Source organism: Malus sylvestris, chromosome 1, assembly GCF_916048215.2.
Source record: "Malus sylvestris chromosome 1, drMalSylv7.2, whole genome shotgun sequence".
Lineage (NCBI taxonomy): Eukaryota > Viridiplantae > Streptophyta > Magnoliopsida > Rosales > Rosaceae > Malus > Malus sylvestris.
In genome coordinates, this window is record NC_062260.1 from 15,391,102 (window position 1) to 15,408,331 (window position 17,230).

A 17,230-nucleotide genomic window follows, 5' to 3' on the forward strand; every position below is an offset into this window, starting at 1 on the left:
TCATGCGTCTCTTCCTCACACTTTCTGGGATGACGCTTTTCAAACTGCAAATTATCTCATTAATCGTCTTCCCACCAAAATCTAGAATGGCGTCTCTCCTTTCCAATAACTGTTTTCAAAATCACCCCAGTATGATTTTCTCAAAGTATTTGGTTGTGCTTGTTTTCCCTATTTACGTCCATATACTGATACTAAACTTAAGTTTCGATCAAAACAATGCATTTTCTTAGGATACTCATTAAATTATCAAGGTTATAAATGTTATGATCCTACCACTGGCAAGTCTTTTCTGTCTCGTCATGTCGTTTTCAATGAAAAGAGTTTTCCATATAAAGCACTTGCTACTCCGACCTTGTCAAACCCTAGTCAGTTGGACCATGTCCTGGACATTGATACCTTCCATTACACCCAACCACATTCGACCCCACGGACCCCTCCTTCCATTCAAACACCAATTGTCGCCACCTCACCCTCTCACCTGCACCCTACCCCTTCTCTCCCTCACTCCCTACCGCTACCTACCCCGGCTTCCCATCCTACCCTTCCATCATCTACCCCAGACTCTCATTCTCACCCACCAACTCCCACTACTCACGTGAATATTGAACTTGCCAACACCACTTCTCATACTGTTCCATCCACTCATCCCATGATCACGCGTGGTCAACAAGGAATTCGAAAACCAAATCCCAGATATGCTTGCATCACTAACGTTACTAATACTTTGGTTGATCCCATATGTTTCTCACAGGCCAATAAGTCTCCCCAATGGCGCCAAGCAATGGCAAATGAATTCAACGCTTTACAGCGTACCGACACTTGGACTTTGGTACCCTACAAGTCTTCTATGAACGTGTTACCTAATAAATGGGTGTATCGCATAAAAAAGAACTCTGATGGTTCCATCGAGCGTTTTAAAGCTAGACTAGTTGCCAATGGCTTTCATCAGCAAGAAGGCATTGATTTCTGCGAAACCTTCAGTCCGGTGGTCACACATGCCACCATTCGACTCATTCTCTCTATTGTTCTTCACTTTCAGTGGCCTATCCGCCAGCTTGATGTTCAAAATGCCTTCCTTCATGGCACGTTGAATGAGGAAGTTTATATGCGCCAACCTGCAGGGTTCATTGATCCACAGTTTCCCTCTCATGTGTGTCGACTTCGAAGGTCCCTATACGGTTTGAAACAAGCACCCCGTGCTTGGTTTCAATGTTTTTCCCAGAAACTAGAAGACTTGGGCTTCACTGCTTCCCAAGCTGACTCGTCTCTCTTCACCTATTTTGATGGCTCAACAATCATTTATCTTCTCATCTATGTGGATGACATTTTAATCACAGGGAACAACAATGCTCACTTGTCTCAGTTTATCACGCAGCTTAGTACTCATTTTGCAATGAAAGATCTTGGGCCCTTACACTACTTCTTGGGGATGGAGGTTTCCCGGACGCCTTCTGCCTTCTATCTCACTCAATCCAAGTATATTTTGGAGCTTCTACAGAAAACTAATATGGCTGACGCCAAGCCCATCTCAACGCCAGTTCCCAGTGGTAAACGCTTGAGTTTATATGATGGTGAGCCTCTCTCAGATGGATCTTCTTTTCGCAGTGTTGTGGGCGCCCTTCAATACCTTCTATTTACACGTCCTGATATTGCTTACGCTGTCAACCAAGTGTGTCAGTTCATGCACTCTCCAACTACTGCACATTGGGCTGCAGTCAAACGCATCTTACGATATTTGAAAGGCACACATGATCATGGCTTAATCTACAAACCCAGTCCCCTCACTCTAACTGCCTTCGCTGACACTGACTACGCTGGCGACCCTGATAACCGTCGTTCCACTGGCGGTCACTGCATATTTCTTGGCGATAATTTAATTTCCTGGAGTTCGAAAAAGCAACGTGGAGTCTCACGGTCTAGCACAGAGGCGGAGTATCGTCAACTTGCCTATACTTCTGCCCATCTTTCATGGTTTCGCAATCTATTCCGTGATTTATATCTTCCATTACAGCCACCTCGTCTCTGGTGTGACAATATCAGCGCCATTGCTGTTGCTTCCAATCCCGTTTATCAAGCTCACATGCGCCATGTTGAAGTGGATTATCACTACATCCGGGACAAGGTCATTCGCAAGGAAATAGAAGTTGGTTATGTGGCTACCACAGACCAAATTGCCGATTTTTTAACCAAGGGTTTGTCCTCTGTCTGCTTCCATTATCTTATCTCCAAGCTTCCTGTCGTCAACGCCCCGTCAGCTTGCGGGGGCGTGATAAACCTAGTTCGGATAAATCTCCAAACCCTAAAGAAAGGTCCACGTCAGCACCACCAATTCAACCACAACCTTCCCGCTGCAATCTACAACCGAAAGGATCATAACAACACAGTCCATTATCCGCACAACTCTCTCAAATATGTTTGTATCTAATTCAAACCGTTTGTATTTATCTTTCTGATTCAAATGTTTATCAAGTGTAACAACCTTATCATTTGTAACTCTATATAAAGAAGTGAATGAATACTCACTCTAGATTGAGTCGAGCTTATACAATTCATCAACCTGCTATACCTTTGCCTTCAGTTTTCCTTTACTTTGTACAAAGACACTACATTTTCAACTCAAGAAACAAATTGCAACTGTTCTTTTTCCAAGTGATTTAGTTCTCCTCTTGGTCCTGCAATCTATGTCTTTGGATCCGTACTTGCACCTCTTTGTTTTCAAGTGAATTAGTTCTTCTTTTAATCCTGCAAAAGTAAAACAGACGTACATTCTTAGCGCTTGTAAAAGGAAAGCTGATTAACTCTGGCAAAAAAAAACTATAGGTTATCTGATTAAGAACAGATGCTATTGGTCGGAAAAAGCATTTTAGGCAAAAATTAATTGAGTGAACACCAGAACATAAACCCACTATCATAATTGATTAGGAGATTTCGGAACTTTGATTCTACCTCCTCTTCCATCAGCTCATAGGTATTGGATTTTGCGTTATTGCCGATCCATTCTTATGCCTCCGCTTGCACCACTTACCTAAATACCTGTTTGTGCCATCAGGGCCGAGCAAGCCACTAGAAAAACACACATCCCCTGCATTTTTAAAAAGGAAACCGAAGCAAAGTTAAATTCCATCTTCTTATGTTCTTCAGGTAAATGTAACTCATTTCATGATGTATTGCCCAACTAAACCCAAAATGCATCTATAATATACCTGGTCTGGGAAGTGGTTGTGGAACACGACATTACTCTGTACCATTTTAATTAGGTATGCCAACCTTCTTTATGCAACTTATTACTATAAGCTTGATTTGCTCGTAACTATTTTATCAAAAATCCATCAAAGGCGGTTTGATAGACTTTTGGAAGCATACATACGGAAAGTATACATTGCACGAAGCACTTATGATAAAATGTCTCGCGCGCGAGTTTGTTACAATACATGTTAGAGAGACTAGTTATCAATATAGTTTTATCTTCAAACGTATTATTCAACCTATTTTTATACAAATGATATTTAGGAAGTGAGAATTAACAACATGACTTTGAGTGTAAAGGTAGATTAATTACTAGCTAGTTGGGAATTTAGAGAATTCGTGTCAATTCTTAAAAATGTAGCAAAAGGATTTTTTTAAGGATTCTGTAATCGTAGGAGATCACTTGGTTTTCTTTTTAGGATGGATTTACTTGACTATATATTTAAGAACATAATCTAGATTTGTAAACAGATTACCAAACAATTCGAATTGTTTTTCTTTTTGTTCATGTTTCTGTAAACCTAAAAGAAAGATGTATCTAGGGTTTTTGGAAACCCTAAATAGTCAAAGAGACAAGTATAATTTCTTACGGTGGCTTTTGGACTTGACTTAAATATTGGTCTGCCTAGGAAAGGATTTGCAATCTTAATGTGGGTGTTCAATTGGACCCGCATGTCTGGCTGTCTTCCATTACCTTTTATTGTTGTTTTGTTGCTATCAATATTACAAATTATTCTTAATTCAAAAGTCTTTAAGCTTACATTCTTGACACGTGCATTTGAGAGGGAAATTTAAAGTTTCTTGCAAAGCAAGCTTAACCATTGACTGGAGGAAGAAGAGGTCTTATCAATTGGTCATTGTTATTAAAAAAATAAAAAATAAAAAAGTCAATTCCATAGCTAAAACTAATACCAAGAGAAATGTTAACAACTTTTTTACTTCTTCTGATGTCATGTATACTCTATTAATACTCAGAACTATGTATTAAAAATTTCCTAGCTTTATTTCTTTGTTAGTACAATTTAAAATTTTGTTTGTCAGCAAAAAAAATATATATTTTTAGTGTTACGTGCTAATGGAATACATGTAGCATGAGGATGAGTGATAACGTTGAGGTTATTTATAGCTAAGTCTCATGAAACTCAGTTTTAGTCTCATTTTGCCCCCCTGTAACTAAAAGTATGCTACTTTACTCTCTAAAACTTAAAATTCGCTTCACTTTGCCTTCTGAAACTCAATTTTTATTCCATTTTGCCTTCCTGAAATTCAAAAGTCATCATTTTACAATATAAAACTCAAAATTACCTTCCACGTTGCCTTAATTAAGTTAATTTCTGTTATATGGATTTGATTGTAAATCTCTACTATGAATTTGAGAAGGCTGCTAGCACTCCCTAATACCAAAAGCATCAACAGTTCCTAAACTTCAGAAACATGATCAAATTGTAGAATCTTAGTTGTGAAAAATAAAAGATATGTTAAGGAAATACACAATTTGTAATGCATTTAATAAATATATTTTTAAAAAAAGTCATTGTGATTCATATACAAACAAGTAATTAACATATTGTGACGCTTAGTTGGCATGATTAATGGAATGGAGTTATATTTTAAGAATATGCATTCCATTGTTTGGTTCAAAATTCCAACATAGGAGTGGGAATGAAAATTTCATTCCTCTAAAAAATAGGGATGGGGATCCTCAATGTCTAGTGGACATCGGGATAGTGACATGCTGACTTATGGCTCGTTTGAAAGTGCTTTAAAATGATTGAAGACATTTTTAGTTAAAATATTTTTGAACCAATCCTTAGTAAAAATCCAAGTAAATCTTGAAAAATCACTTTATGTGCTTCATGGAAGATTTAGTGCTTCTTCCAAAAAGCACTTAAAGTGCATTTGGAACCCAAAATCAATTTTACGAAAAGCACTTTCAATCATTTTAAAAGTACTTTCAAACAAATCATTATACAAGGAAAGTAACAAAGACATTTTATGCATGATGTATATAACAAGTTAATTCTATCGAAAACTCGACATAATTTTCTGTATTCAGTTTATGCATGACTACAATAAATTCCACAACTTCCCACACCTCATGAATCTCAGACCCTCCATTCCATGAAATGCATGAAAGAGAATTCAAAGCATACTTAAATAAGTCATAAATCCTACTACAAACGTGTAGAAAAAAAATCTATAAGGATTCTCTATCCGTTCTTGAACATCAAAGTGCACATGTGAATGAAAGCCGTTCAATTTTTAATTTAATTCTTGTTCTGATGTTAAACTTAAATGTGCATTTTTAATGTGCCTCGAAGAATTCTCAAAATTGTTAGAATGATCATTTCATTGTTTGGTTCGAGTCCAATGTCCCAAATTTTTTATCATGGGCCTTTAGGGTACATGATGCGAAAATTATCTTAACACACAAATTTAACCCTCTTTTGACAACTGTAGCATAAGTATAAGTAGGGATCGTTATGGACCGGGGATTAGGAGGGCTTGCTAATAACCTCTAAACTGACTCAAAAACATAAAACTAAACTTAAAAATACTTAACAAGACTCACAAGACTCAAAGCAAACTTAAAATACTCAAACCAGCTTAGAACAACTAAATAAACTTAAACTAAACACTAGGAATGACTTTGGACGAAAATTGACTTTTACTTGAATCAAAACATTTAAAAACACAAATTAAAACAGATTCTAACTAATTAGACACACTAAAGTAAAGGGGGGTTGAGTTTTGGATGAAGTTGAAACAAACAAACAAGTATGAAAAACTAGACAGATTGTAAAACAAATTTGAGAAATAAGATGATGGATGGGATAGCTAGAAGCTTTTTCTCCACACATGACATTTATGCAAATAACTCGATTTCTAGTTACTACTTCATTGAATTATGAATGACAATGCTCCAAATTAACCGTGACATCACTAGTTAACTCTCAGATTTTCCTTGTTTTATTGGATTGGATGACATCATTCGACAACCCAAAACATTCTTCTAAAGTTCCCTACATGACATCATAATAGAGATACAATCAAAGATCATTACGTTTAATGAAAATCATAAGCATTGACAAAGCACTTGCAACTATGACATCATATCACTCATGCTAGGAATTGAATTTAACGCGATCGTTTATAACCGACCTTCACTACATGTGAATATAAGTTTGTAACGATTATGTGAAACTTCCTTATATTCTAGCAACGAATTTATGCATTCCAATTAAGTGTCGACCCTTAATTAACGAATACAAATAAGTTATCAATCAAATAGTTAAGCCAATTGCATTCACGATTCAAGAATTCATAACTGGAATTTATCAAATTATATTGCACACATAATATGGCTTTGAAATCACCCTTAGCCAAGAGGGGTTTAGCCACTCATATTTACAACAAAACGAAAGGAAATGAATTTAAACATTAGAAACAAAAGAAAGAAAACACCTAAACGCTCCAACGATCCAAGTTGGACAGCAAGCACGTCCAAGCACTTTCCTTCCCTTCCTTTGCTACGGCACAAGGTGTTGGTGAGTGTTTGAAGGTTTGTTTGTATGGAGGAATGGTTGAATGTGTTTAGGTTGGATGGAAGTCATGGCAAGGAAAGGGAAATGAAGGTGCATGGAATTGTGTTTTTGTTGTGGGAATGTGTATAATGGTTTAGAAGAAAAGACTCTGCCTTGCGGCAGAATGTGTCTTCCTCGCTTCTCCCTAAACTATCCCCCTGAATGTGTCTTTGAATGGATATATTTATAGGCTAGGGAGAGGATGTAGTGGGTGGTGATAATGAGTGGATGTAGTGGTAGGTGAATGTATTGGGTGGTTGAAATGAGTGGATATAGTGGTAGGTGAATGTGTTGGGTGGTTGTAATGAGTGAATGTGTTGGGTGAAATGAGTGAATGTAGAGGTAGGTGAATGTGTTGGGTGAGATGAGTGTGCTAAAATGGTTATTTATAGGGAGAGGATGATGCACAAACTTCAAATTTCGTCCATTCCTTTTGCTCCAAGCATATGTTATCCATTCCATGCCCAAAAATGCTCCAAAATGCTCCAAAATGCTCCAAAATGCACTTCTTTGCCACATTAACCATTTGGACCTACAAACACACGAAAATAGCTTAAAATACTAATATAACTACGAACTAACAACATAAATGCCAAGAAACAAGCTAACTAAGTCGCATAAATATACTCCTATCAGTACACCCTTAAATTTATATTTTATTGCATTCAATGGTTAAATACTGAAATTGATTCTAAAGTTTTTCAACCATCAATTTCATTCATATTCTCGTTTAATTGCCTAACAACTAGAATAAAGAGAAGATTAATTGTGTTTTAGTACCATGTGGTTTGCTCATTTGGACACACGTTTACTTCTTAATTTTATTTTGATTTGTTCAATCAAATTGTTAGAAAAGAAAAGGAAAGTATACCGGAGGTAAAAATAGATGTGTAGAGACAATTCCAAACCTAAGAACTCTACGATGCTTTGAAGTATAAAATGCTCCAGAGCATCCTCTACTTTGGACTTTCTAACTGTTAGGTTTTGATTTTTGTGTTTTAAACTAAAGATTTTACAGTGTAGTAATATTCTTTTTAACTTATAAATGAAAAAGTCTTAGGCTTGATCTCATAGATGACGAGTTCGAAACTAGTTAATTTCTCTCGTCCCCTAATCTAAATATATCGTTTTATGAAAAAAATCTAACGGCAAAGAAAACCAGTCTTCGATACTCCCAAACAACTAGAGAAAAATCCCTTCCAAATTCCAAAACTACAACCCCCCGTTTATATGCTTTTGTTGTAGCCGCCCACAATTAGGATGTGCAGTAAAAACTCCAGAAACAGCGGGCTGTATTTTGCTTTGAGCAATTCAACTACGGTAGGGCTAGGTCCTTTGTTTCACCCCACCTGGACCCAGCAACAATTTCAATATTTGTTCTCCAAATTTTCAATCCGAACGAAAGTAACGTTAAAATTGTTGAATTTATCCGATGTCAGTATCAGTTTCCCTGACAAAAAGTAATCCAAGGTTGTAAGACATTCATGCATCTTCTCAACCATTCCCAACCAGCCCTGCCTAAACCAAAGAAAAATCTTCCTTACCTTCGAAGAACATATGTCGAATTTTTATTTGTCTAAAAGAAAGCGTAAGGAGCCAAGTACTTTTTACGGTAAAATATGACGTGCATAATTGCTCATAGCCAAATTTCAAAAAAATAATTAAAAAACATAAATAGCTGATGCCACAAGCCTCTGTCATCCATAATTCATGTATGCAATTGCAATCACAAGTATTGGAAACTTCATTTCTCACTAATGCATGGAGATAGAATTTACATTAATGTTTAAAACTAGTCTTAAGACCACAAAAGAGAGCAAGAGAAAAGGAAGAATTTCACCGTCAAACTTCGTCGACATGTTTGTCTGCAAAATTGAAGTAGCAACTGCCCCAAAATACACCACATGCACAAACTTGGAGGACCTTTGTACAAAGACACTACATTTTCATCTCAAGAAACAAATTGCAACTGTTCTTTTTCCAAGTGATTTAGTTCTCCTCTTAGTCCTGCAATCTATGTCTTTGGATCCGTACTTGCACCTCTTCGTTTTCAAGTGATTTAGTTCTTTTAATCCTGCAAAAGTAAAACAGACCTACATTCTTAGCGCTTGTAAAAGGAAAGCTGATTAACTCTGGCAAAAAAGAATAGGTTATCTGATTAAGAACAGATGCTATTGGTCTGAAAAAGCATTTTAGGCAAAAATTAATCGAGTGAACACCAGCACGTAAACCCGCTATCATAATTGATTAGGAGATTTTGGAACTTTGATTTTACCTCCTCTTCCATCAGCTCATAGGTATTGGATCTTGCGTTATTGCCGATCCATTCTGATTCCTCCGCTTGCACCATTTACCTAAATACCTGTTTGTGCCATCAGGGCCGAGCAAGCCACTAGAAAAACACACATCCCCTGCATTTTTAAAAAAGGAAATCAAAGCAAAGTTAAATTTCATCTTCTAATGTTCTTCAGGTAAATGTACTCATTTCATGATGTATTGGCCAACTAAACCCAAAATGCATCTATAATATACCTGGTCTGGGAAGTGGTTGTGGAACACGACATTCCCTTTTGATGTTCAGCGTCGGTTGAACTTGTTCATCGTCGTCAATAATCACAACTTCAGCAATATCAGAAGCTGGAGTCTTGGCAGGATCATTACATGTACCAGTTGATAAACCCAGCGACTCAGCCAGATTCCTTAGCCCATGGACTGAAGTTTCTTTCTTTGTTTCAGCAGCTGCCACTGACATTAACCAAGAACACTTATGCTTAGCAACATCCTCACAGGTTTGGTTTTTCAAATCAGGATTTGAAGGTACATGCATGGTTGTAGAAATACTTTGAAGCATTGTCATCTATTAAAGAATACTCATCTCTTACATTACCATTAGCACTGATACTTGTGCAATCTTTAGTACAAATTACAGTCATATGGTTAGTGAAATTGAAGTTTTCTATTTTCCTATATGATAATTTTACAAGCTTCCGGTTCTAGTTAGGGTATATGGGGGATTCATCCGAATGTTTTTTATTTTATTTTTATCTTTTGATGAATTGTTGAGAGAGTGAATTAGACTTGAAATTTAAACCATTCTGAATAACCCATTCACCTCCAGCTTTCTTTGAAGCTTTCTTTAAAGCTTTTAAAGCCTTCAAAAGTTCAGTACTCTTTACTTCAACAGCAGTCTCCAAATCTTGTGCCTTCGTCTGATATTGACCAAAAAAATCATAAATCAGGAACAACTCATCAAATGAGATTCACTTAAGATCGTCTCATTACAAACTCACCTTCCACTTATTTATCTTTCTTTTAGCCTTCTCTAGTTTTTTACTGTAACGAGCTTCTTTTCGTTCAAGAAGATCACATTTGTTCATCCATTCCTTGCAACTCCTATGAGAAGTAGGTGTCACAATAAAAACATACTAAAACATGAGAGTGATAACAAAGTATACATAATGGAAATGAAGAGACGATGCTTAAATGTTATTTGAGATAGAAACACTATAGCAAATGTCAAACTGTTTTCTCCATCCATTAAATTAACTGTAGTTCAAAATAAGATTTAAACGGCTGACCTATTAGACATTGCCACGGAAATGCTTAAAACATCTATTGTGTCTTTGTTGTTGGCCCCATCACCAAAAGTGGCAAGCTTTGAGACCTCCTCTTTATCCAGATCTAGATCAGATACCCTGGATTGCAACACATAACCATGTTAGGAGCAGAAAAGGAAACATGTAACAGAGAGATGTAACAACCTATACTAGCCCTAGGGCATTGGCTCAAGGAGCGAAGCATGTGCGGGGTTGAGGGAAGTCATATGTCAAATCTTTCTCAAACAAGATAGTAATAACCATTAGGAAACTACTTGTTCATAATGCAAAAACACTCACAATTTGACCACTGCAAGCTCTTTGTCCAATGCCTTATTTCTTTCTCGCAACCTTAAACACTCCAAAGTCAATTTATCAAATTCCTACGAAAAATTTAACCGAAATTTCATCAGCTTCTTTTTCTTATAAATAAAAAAGGTCGTACCCAGTACACAAGGCTTCCGCTTTACGCAGGGTCTGGGAGAGGTGAATGTCGGCTAGCCTTACCCCCATTTATGGAGAGGCTGCTCCCAAGTCTCGAACCCGAGACCTACCGCTCATGGGCGAAGGCACTTGTAATGAGCATTATTTTAAAGTATAAGACAGCTATTAGTTTACCTCAGATTTCATTTGAAGCTGCTGTTGCGTAGATGTACGCTGTTTCAAGGCTTCATTCTTTAATGCAACTTCTATCCTTGCCTGCACCTTGGATTGACAAAGCTGAAAGAAGACTTGCAACGTAAAAAACACACAAAGGCAAAGCAAGCTCTTATGATCTTGCACGAAACAAATCACTGTATATCCAATCCAACATTTTGATATTTCTATTACCCCCCTCCTCCAAATCCCTTCCTTTCCTTGGCAAAGAAATCAATCATAACCTCACCACCTTCTCTTGATTTTCTTTTGCAGTGAAGGGTCTACGCTAGTATCAGAGGTGTCTGTTTTGCTAAAACAGAAAGTATTCCAGAAACTAAAGTTTGAAACTTTCTTATTATTCAGATTGAGGTTCCACACAAAAGCCAATTTGGGGTTTTCGACAACTCTTCATATCCTCAACCAAATTCATCACTCGAGTTATACTTGTTTTGCTTAATTCCCTTCTCCAATTCCCAACACTAAAAGAATAAAATAAAAAAAAGGACTACCCAAAATATGTAAATCCAAATCAAATAGAAAACCCTAATTTTTTTTGGGGGGTTCCATATTTTCTCAGGAACCAAACCGAGCATAGTGTGAATCGAATAAACTACAATACCTCTTCTTTGACCAATTTGAGCTCCTCCTCCTTGAGCTCCAAATCCGAAGCAAGCCCTAGCGCCACGGCCTCCAACCTCCTCACCTCTTGCCGCAGCGCCTCGGAGTCTTCCTCGCATTCGACACTCGACCTCTGATTCTGACTCTGACTGAGATTCGGATCCGCCCATTGAAAATAAACCCGGACAACGTCGTTCAGGTTGCAACTCTGTTTGCAAACCGGGCAACTGTTCCTCTTTTTGGTCGCATAGTATCCGAACGACTCTTGCAGACTAGGGTTTTTGCACACAAAACGCAGCGTTTAAGCAATTGGTTCCAGCCAAACATAGAAATTAGAGACAGAAAAATGAAATTGCATATATACAGAGGAGTGAGAGGGAGAGAGAGAGAGACCAGAGCTCGTGGAAGACATGGCCGCAGATTGAGATGACTTGGAGGTCCTCGACAACGGGATCGAAGTCTTTGCAGCAGAGTGAGCAAATGGTTTTGGTAAGGCCGTCGCCTTCGCCGCCGCCGCGGCCGCAATGCACCATTCTCTATCGACTCTCTACTCTCTAACCTTTCAATGGGGTTTCGTCGTTTATCCCTCTCTCATATTTTCTCGGGAAAATGGAGCGAATTTTTAAAAATTAAGCGAATTAAGCGGGATGGTTTTTAATTTTTAATTTTTTTTTTTTTTTCAAAATCTACAGAAATGCACCCCACTCTTTACTTTATTTCAGATTTTTGCAAAATGGCCGTCTTAATTTTAGCCCTTAGATTTCATCCCATGGCTTTCAAAATTACTTAAATTTCTATTAGCTTAAATTCCGGTATATTTTTTTTCCGATTGAATAATCTATTTTTTTAATGTACAACATGACAAACATTGGTATAAACCACTCAGGTTCCATGGAATGCAGAATGAAGAATCCAACTCGAAACTTTCGTTTTAAATTTTAAAGGTAAGTGTTCTTAATCATTTGAACTACAAACCTCTTTAACATTCATTGGTTGTTTCAAACCAAATGAGTCATTGCATCAATAGCATGTTTACTTAGCTTAAACGAAAAATGAGTCTGCAATAAATAACCTCGGGTTAATCCAATAATTGATTTTTTAGGTATGGCATACCAAAATCTAACACATTTGTTTCATTCTTGCACACGCTTTGTAAGTAATATAGAGCTTTCCTCCCCTAAGCATAAGAAGAGAGTAAACAATGATTGAAATTCAACTAATCAACCGCTCACTTGTGAAAAATGATATGTAACTTGGTGAACTCTCAACTTTGTACAAAGACATTTCTTTCCTCTAAACTTCAATAGTAGCCAATAATATTTTGAGCGACAAAAATAGTAGCCAATCATATAAATTATATACAATACAACAAAATGGCTCTTCATAAACAGGAAGTAGAAAATGCCATTTGCTTCAACCATTTGTTACTCTTCACAATTCACAGGAATTTTTGCTTTCTCTCCTAACTCCAAGCCTCCACAACAAAATCATACATCTCAACATTGCAAACCCGTAAGTAGACGCACCTTTGAATGCTTGATCATCTACCAACCCTCCCAAAGAAGTGTTCTATTTGCAAGCACCCTTGGGACTGCACACTATTTGCTTTAGACCCCGACTTGAAGCGCTTTGTCCCCGGTGCATTCTCCTTATTATCCTGCAAAAGTAAACATATCTACATGTTTAACATTTCTAACAACATCGAGTGAATCACTCTTGAGTAGGTACAAATATTTCGAGATGTGAAAATTTTTGTCCATGGGCAAAAACGATCAAACAACTCAATTAGAAAGGAAACTTGATAAGAGTACCAAAAATCAAAATGACAATAAATAGAATGAAAACAAGCACATGAACCCACCACTGTTGAATGATTCAGTGATCTAAGAACTTTGATTCTTCCACCTCTTCCGTCAGCTCCTACAGCAATCAAATTACCAGAATCCGCACTTGGGTTTTGCCTTGATTCTGATCCCTTGTTCAGACCCCGCTTGCACCATTTACCTAAAAACCTGTTTGTTCCATCAGGCCCAAGCAAGCCACCAGAAAAACATACATCCCCTGTATTTTGAAGAGAAATAACAAAAACAAAATTAAATCCTCATCTACTACATCTTCAGAAAAATGTTACTCATTTCATGATATCTTGCTCAGTAAACTCAAAAAACTGCATCAATACCTGTTCCGGGAAGTGGTTGTGGGACAGGAGACTCCTTTCTAATGTTAAACATGGGTTGATCTTGTTCAACATCATCCAGAATCACAACATCGGCAGCAGGAGTCCTGGCAGTATTGTTACAAGTAGGAGTTTCTTTCCTAGTATCAGAAACTGCATCTGACCTCAACCGAGTGCACTTCTGGTTAACAACATCCTCATAGGTTGGTTCTTTCAATTTGGGATTTGAAAGTCCACGCTTAGCTGTAGAAAGTTTTGAAGCACCTTTATCTCCTAAAGAGTAGGCATCTCTTACTTTATCATGAACAGTGGTGCTTGTACCATCTTTAGTACAGCTTAAATCCATATGGTCAGTGAAGTTTGAGTTTTCTGTTTTCCTATGACACAGTAAATCATTTTCCAATTTTTCAATTCTATCCAACTTACCAATGGGTGCATACGGATGTTTTCTTTGAACTTCTGATGAATTGTTGACAGACACTGAATTAGTGTTACATCTTTCACCATTCTGCATAATTCCTTCACCCCGAGTTGTCTTTGAAGCTTTTAAAGCCCTCAAAATTTCATTATCTTTTACTTCGACAACCATCTCCATTTCTTGTACCCTTGTCTGATAATGGCCAAAAAAATCACTAAATCAAGTTCCTCTCATGGACTGAAATTCAATCAAGATCATCTCATCACAAACTTACCTTCATTTTTTTAATCTTTTCTTTAGCCTCCTGCTCCAGTTTTTTGCTCTCACGAGCTTCTCGTGCAAGACCATTGTATTTGTTTATCAATTCTTTGTAATTCCTATTAGAAGCATGCACAGCAAAAAATGCAAATTAAAACATCAGAGAGAAAAAAGTATACGAGGATGAAATGCAAGGTGACCGCTGTTTAATTTTACTTGAGACAGAAACACTCAAGGAAATGCTCCATCCATAAAAGTAAATTTCAAGATAACATTTGCATGGCTGACCTTTTACTCATCTCCAAGGACTTTCTAAGAATATCTATCGTGTCTTTGGTGTTGGCACCATTACCAAGAGTGGAAAGCTTTGAAACCTCATCTTCATCCAGATCTAGATCAGATACCCTATAATTGCAAACCACGTAACCATTTCAGGAACAGAGAAGAGAACAAGTACTTAAGAGACTCGATTGCCTAAACTAGCCTTGGGTGTAGCATGTGTAGGGTTGAGTAAGTCATGTGCAAATCATTCTGAATAACAAAATGGTAATGACCACTTGAAACTACAGCCCATAGTGAAGATTTACTCACAGTTTGAATGCTGCAAGCTCTTTGGCCAATGCCATGTTTCTTTCTTGCAACCTCAAACGCTCCATAGTCGATTTATCAAGAGCCTATGAAAAAGTTGAACAAAATTTCATCAAAATTTATTTCTTATTAATCACTCATCACTACAAAATATATACTTAACTACGAACTACAGTTGATAGTTTACCTCAGTTTTCATCGTAAGCTGTAGCTGCATGTATGCTTGTTGTTTCAAGGCTTCATTTTTCAAGACAACTTCTTTCTGTGCCACCTCCTTACATTGACAAAGCTGACAGAAATATCTCCTCATGAGAACCACATTAATAAGAAGCAAAGCTTCTATACTGCACAAAATATATCACTGAAGATCCAGAGTCCAAATATTTCTATCATCCCTGACCTTTCATCAGCAAAGAAAATAAACCATACCTTCATAACCTTCAATTCGATTACCAAAGAATTTAAATCACGGCTCCTATGAAAGGTTCCTCTTTCTCTACGAAAATACCAGAAACTAAAATATCAAACCTTCTCTATATTCTACCTTTTCCAACAATATCGTCTAAAATATTCCTTCCGATTATGGATTATGTTTCGATTGTTATAAATACCTTCATTAAGCCGAACTATCCTATCGAATCACAGAATACTGCCAAGTTACAAATCATCAAACATTCAAATTCAACTCTCTAACTGATATTATAATTTTTGTGATTTATTTCTTTACTTCAATTCCAAAAAGTAATCGAAAAACCAACCCAAATGTGTTACCATTTCAAGTAGTAGGAGACCAATTAACCAAAGTCCTAATCCAAATCTCTTATTTGATTTCCCCCAATTTCTTACACACCCAACAAAGCACAATGACAATCCAATACCTCCTCTTTGAGCTCCTTAAGCTCCTTCCCCTGAAGATCGAAAGCCAAACGAATTCCCAGCTCCGCCACCTCCAACCTTTTCACCTCTCGACGCAACACCTGGGGATCTTCCTCGCATTTGCTAATCGGCCTCTGAGTCGCATCCGCCGCGTCCCCCACCGACTGAAAATAAAGCCGGCCGGCATCCTTTTGCTTGCAATTTTGTTTGCACACCGGGCAAGTGTACTTCTTCGTCCTCGCAGAGTACTCGAACCACTGTTGTAGACTAGGGTTTCACACCCAAGACGTCGCCGTATTAAACATCAATTTCCGAACAAATGCATACATTGAGATTAAACAAACATACACAAATTGAATACATATATACATGTAGAGAGAGCGAGAAAGAAAAGAGAGGAGAGAGAGATAGACCAGAGCTCGTGGAAGACATGGCCGCAGATGGAGATGGATTGGAGATCCTCAGAAGTGGGCTTGAGGTCTTCGTAGCAGATTGAGCAGATTGTTTTGGTAAAATTGTGGGAATCTGCATTGGCCATCTCTCTGGTCTCTAATCTAGGGTTTCGGATTTGAGATTTATTTGTGTCATGGTTTTGGAGGGCCCTGCGTGGAGCCAACTGAGCGGGAAGAAGATGGAATTGGAGGGAGGGGGAAAATCAAATGCAAAATTTGCAAATTACGAGAGCCTTAATTCCAGTCTAATTACAACTTATTGTTTGTTCAGTCTCTTTCAAATATTTCAGGTCGGTTTAATTGTGCGTGTTTAACTATAGATGAGTTAATGGTCAAATTAAAAGTAATGGCTGATGTGGTGATTTAAAGTCTTATGTCATTTCATATTCCTCTAACTGAATTGTCAAATGTTATTTTCTTATTAAAATAAAGCTTTAAATAGTTGTAATTATCAATGTTCTAAAAAACGTTAGGCACTAGTCGGGCGGCGGGCTAGCGCCTAGCGCCTAGGCGGTTAGGCGGGGTCTAGGCGGATTTAGGTAAATTTCTTACATATCTTAAAAATAGGTGCAGATTGACACTTATAAAAAATTAGATTTATTATATATTATATGATTACATAATTACTTATTTTATGTATATAATATGATAGTCTAAGAAAAAAACCATATTTAACTAATTCACATAACATTTATATATAACATATATACAGATATATATTTATTTATATCCCAACTTTTTAAAAGATGACAATACCATGCAATGCTAGTTGGTGGCTT

At 37.2% G+C, this 17,230-nt stretch overlaps 1 protein-coding gene and 1 pseudogene across 1 annotated transcript; both read right to left on the bottom strand.

Annotated features, from left to right (window-relative positions):
- LOC126626952 (uncharacterized) overlaps positions 1–12,333 on the bottom strand; it is a 107,066-nt pseudogene extending 94,733 nt beyond the window's left edge.
- Positions 12,334–12,952: 619 nt separating this feature from the next.
- On the bottom strand, positions 12,953–16,687 carry LOC126626943 (uncharacterized). Its single transcript, XM_050296349.1, has 9 exons — positions 16,413–16,687; positions 16,002–16,266; positions 15,311–15,412; positions 15,127–15,209; positions 14,824–14,940; positions 14,552–14,654; positions 13,863–14,469; positions 13,545–13,744; positions 12,953–13,340 (listed from the first exon to the last, which is right to left on the bottom strand). Exons 1-9 carry the CDS (start codon positions 16,535–16,537, stop codon positions 13,224–13,226), a joined length of 1,719 nt encoding a protein of 572 aa, XP_050152306.1. The 5' UTR covers positions 16,538–16,687; the 3' UTR covers positions 12,953–13,223.
- Between the last annotated feature and the right edge of the window lie 543 nt (positions 16,688–17,230).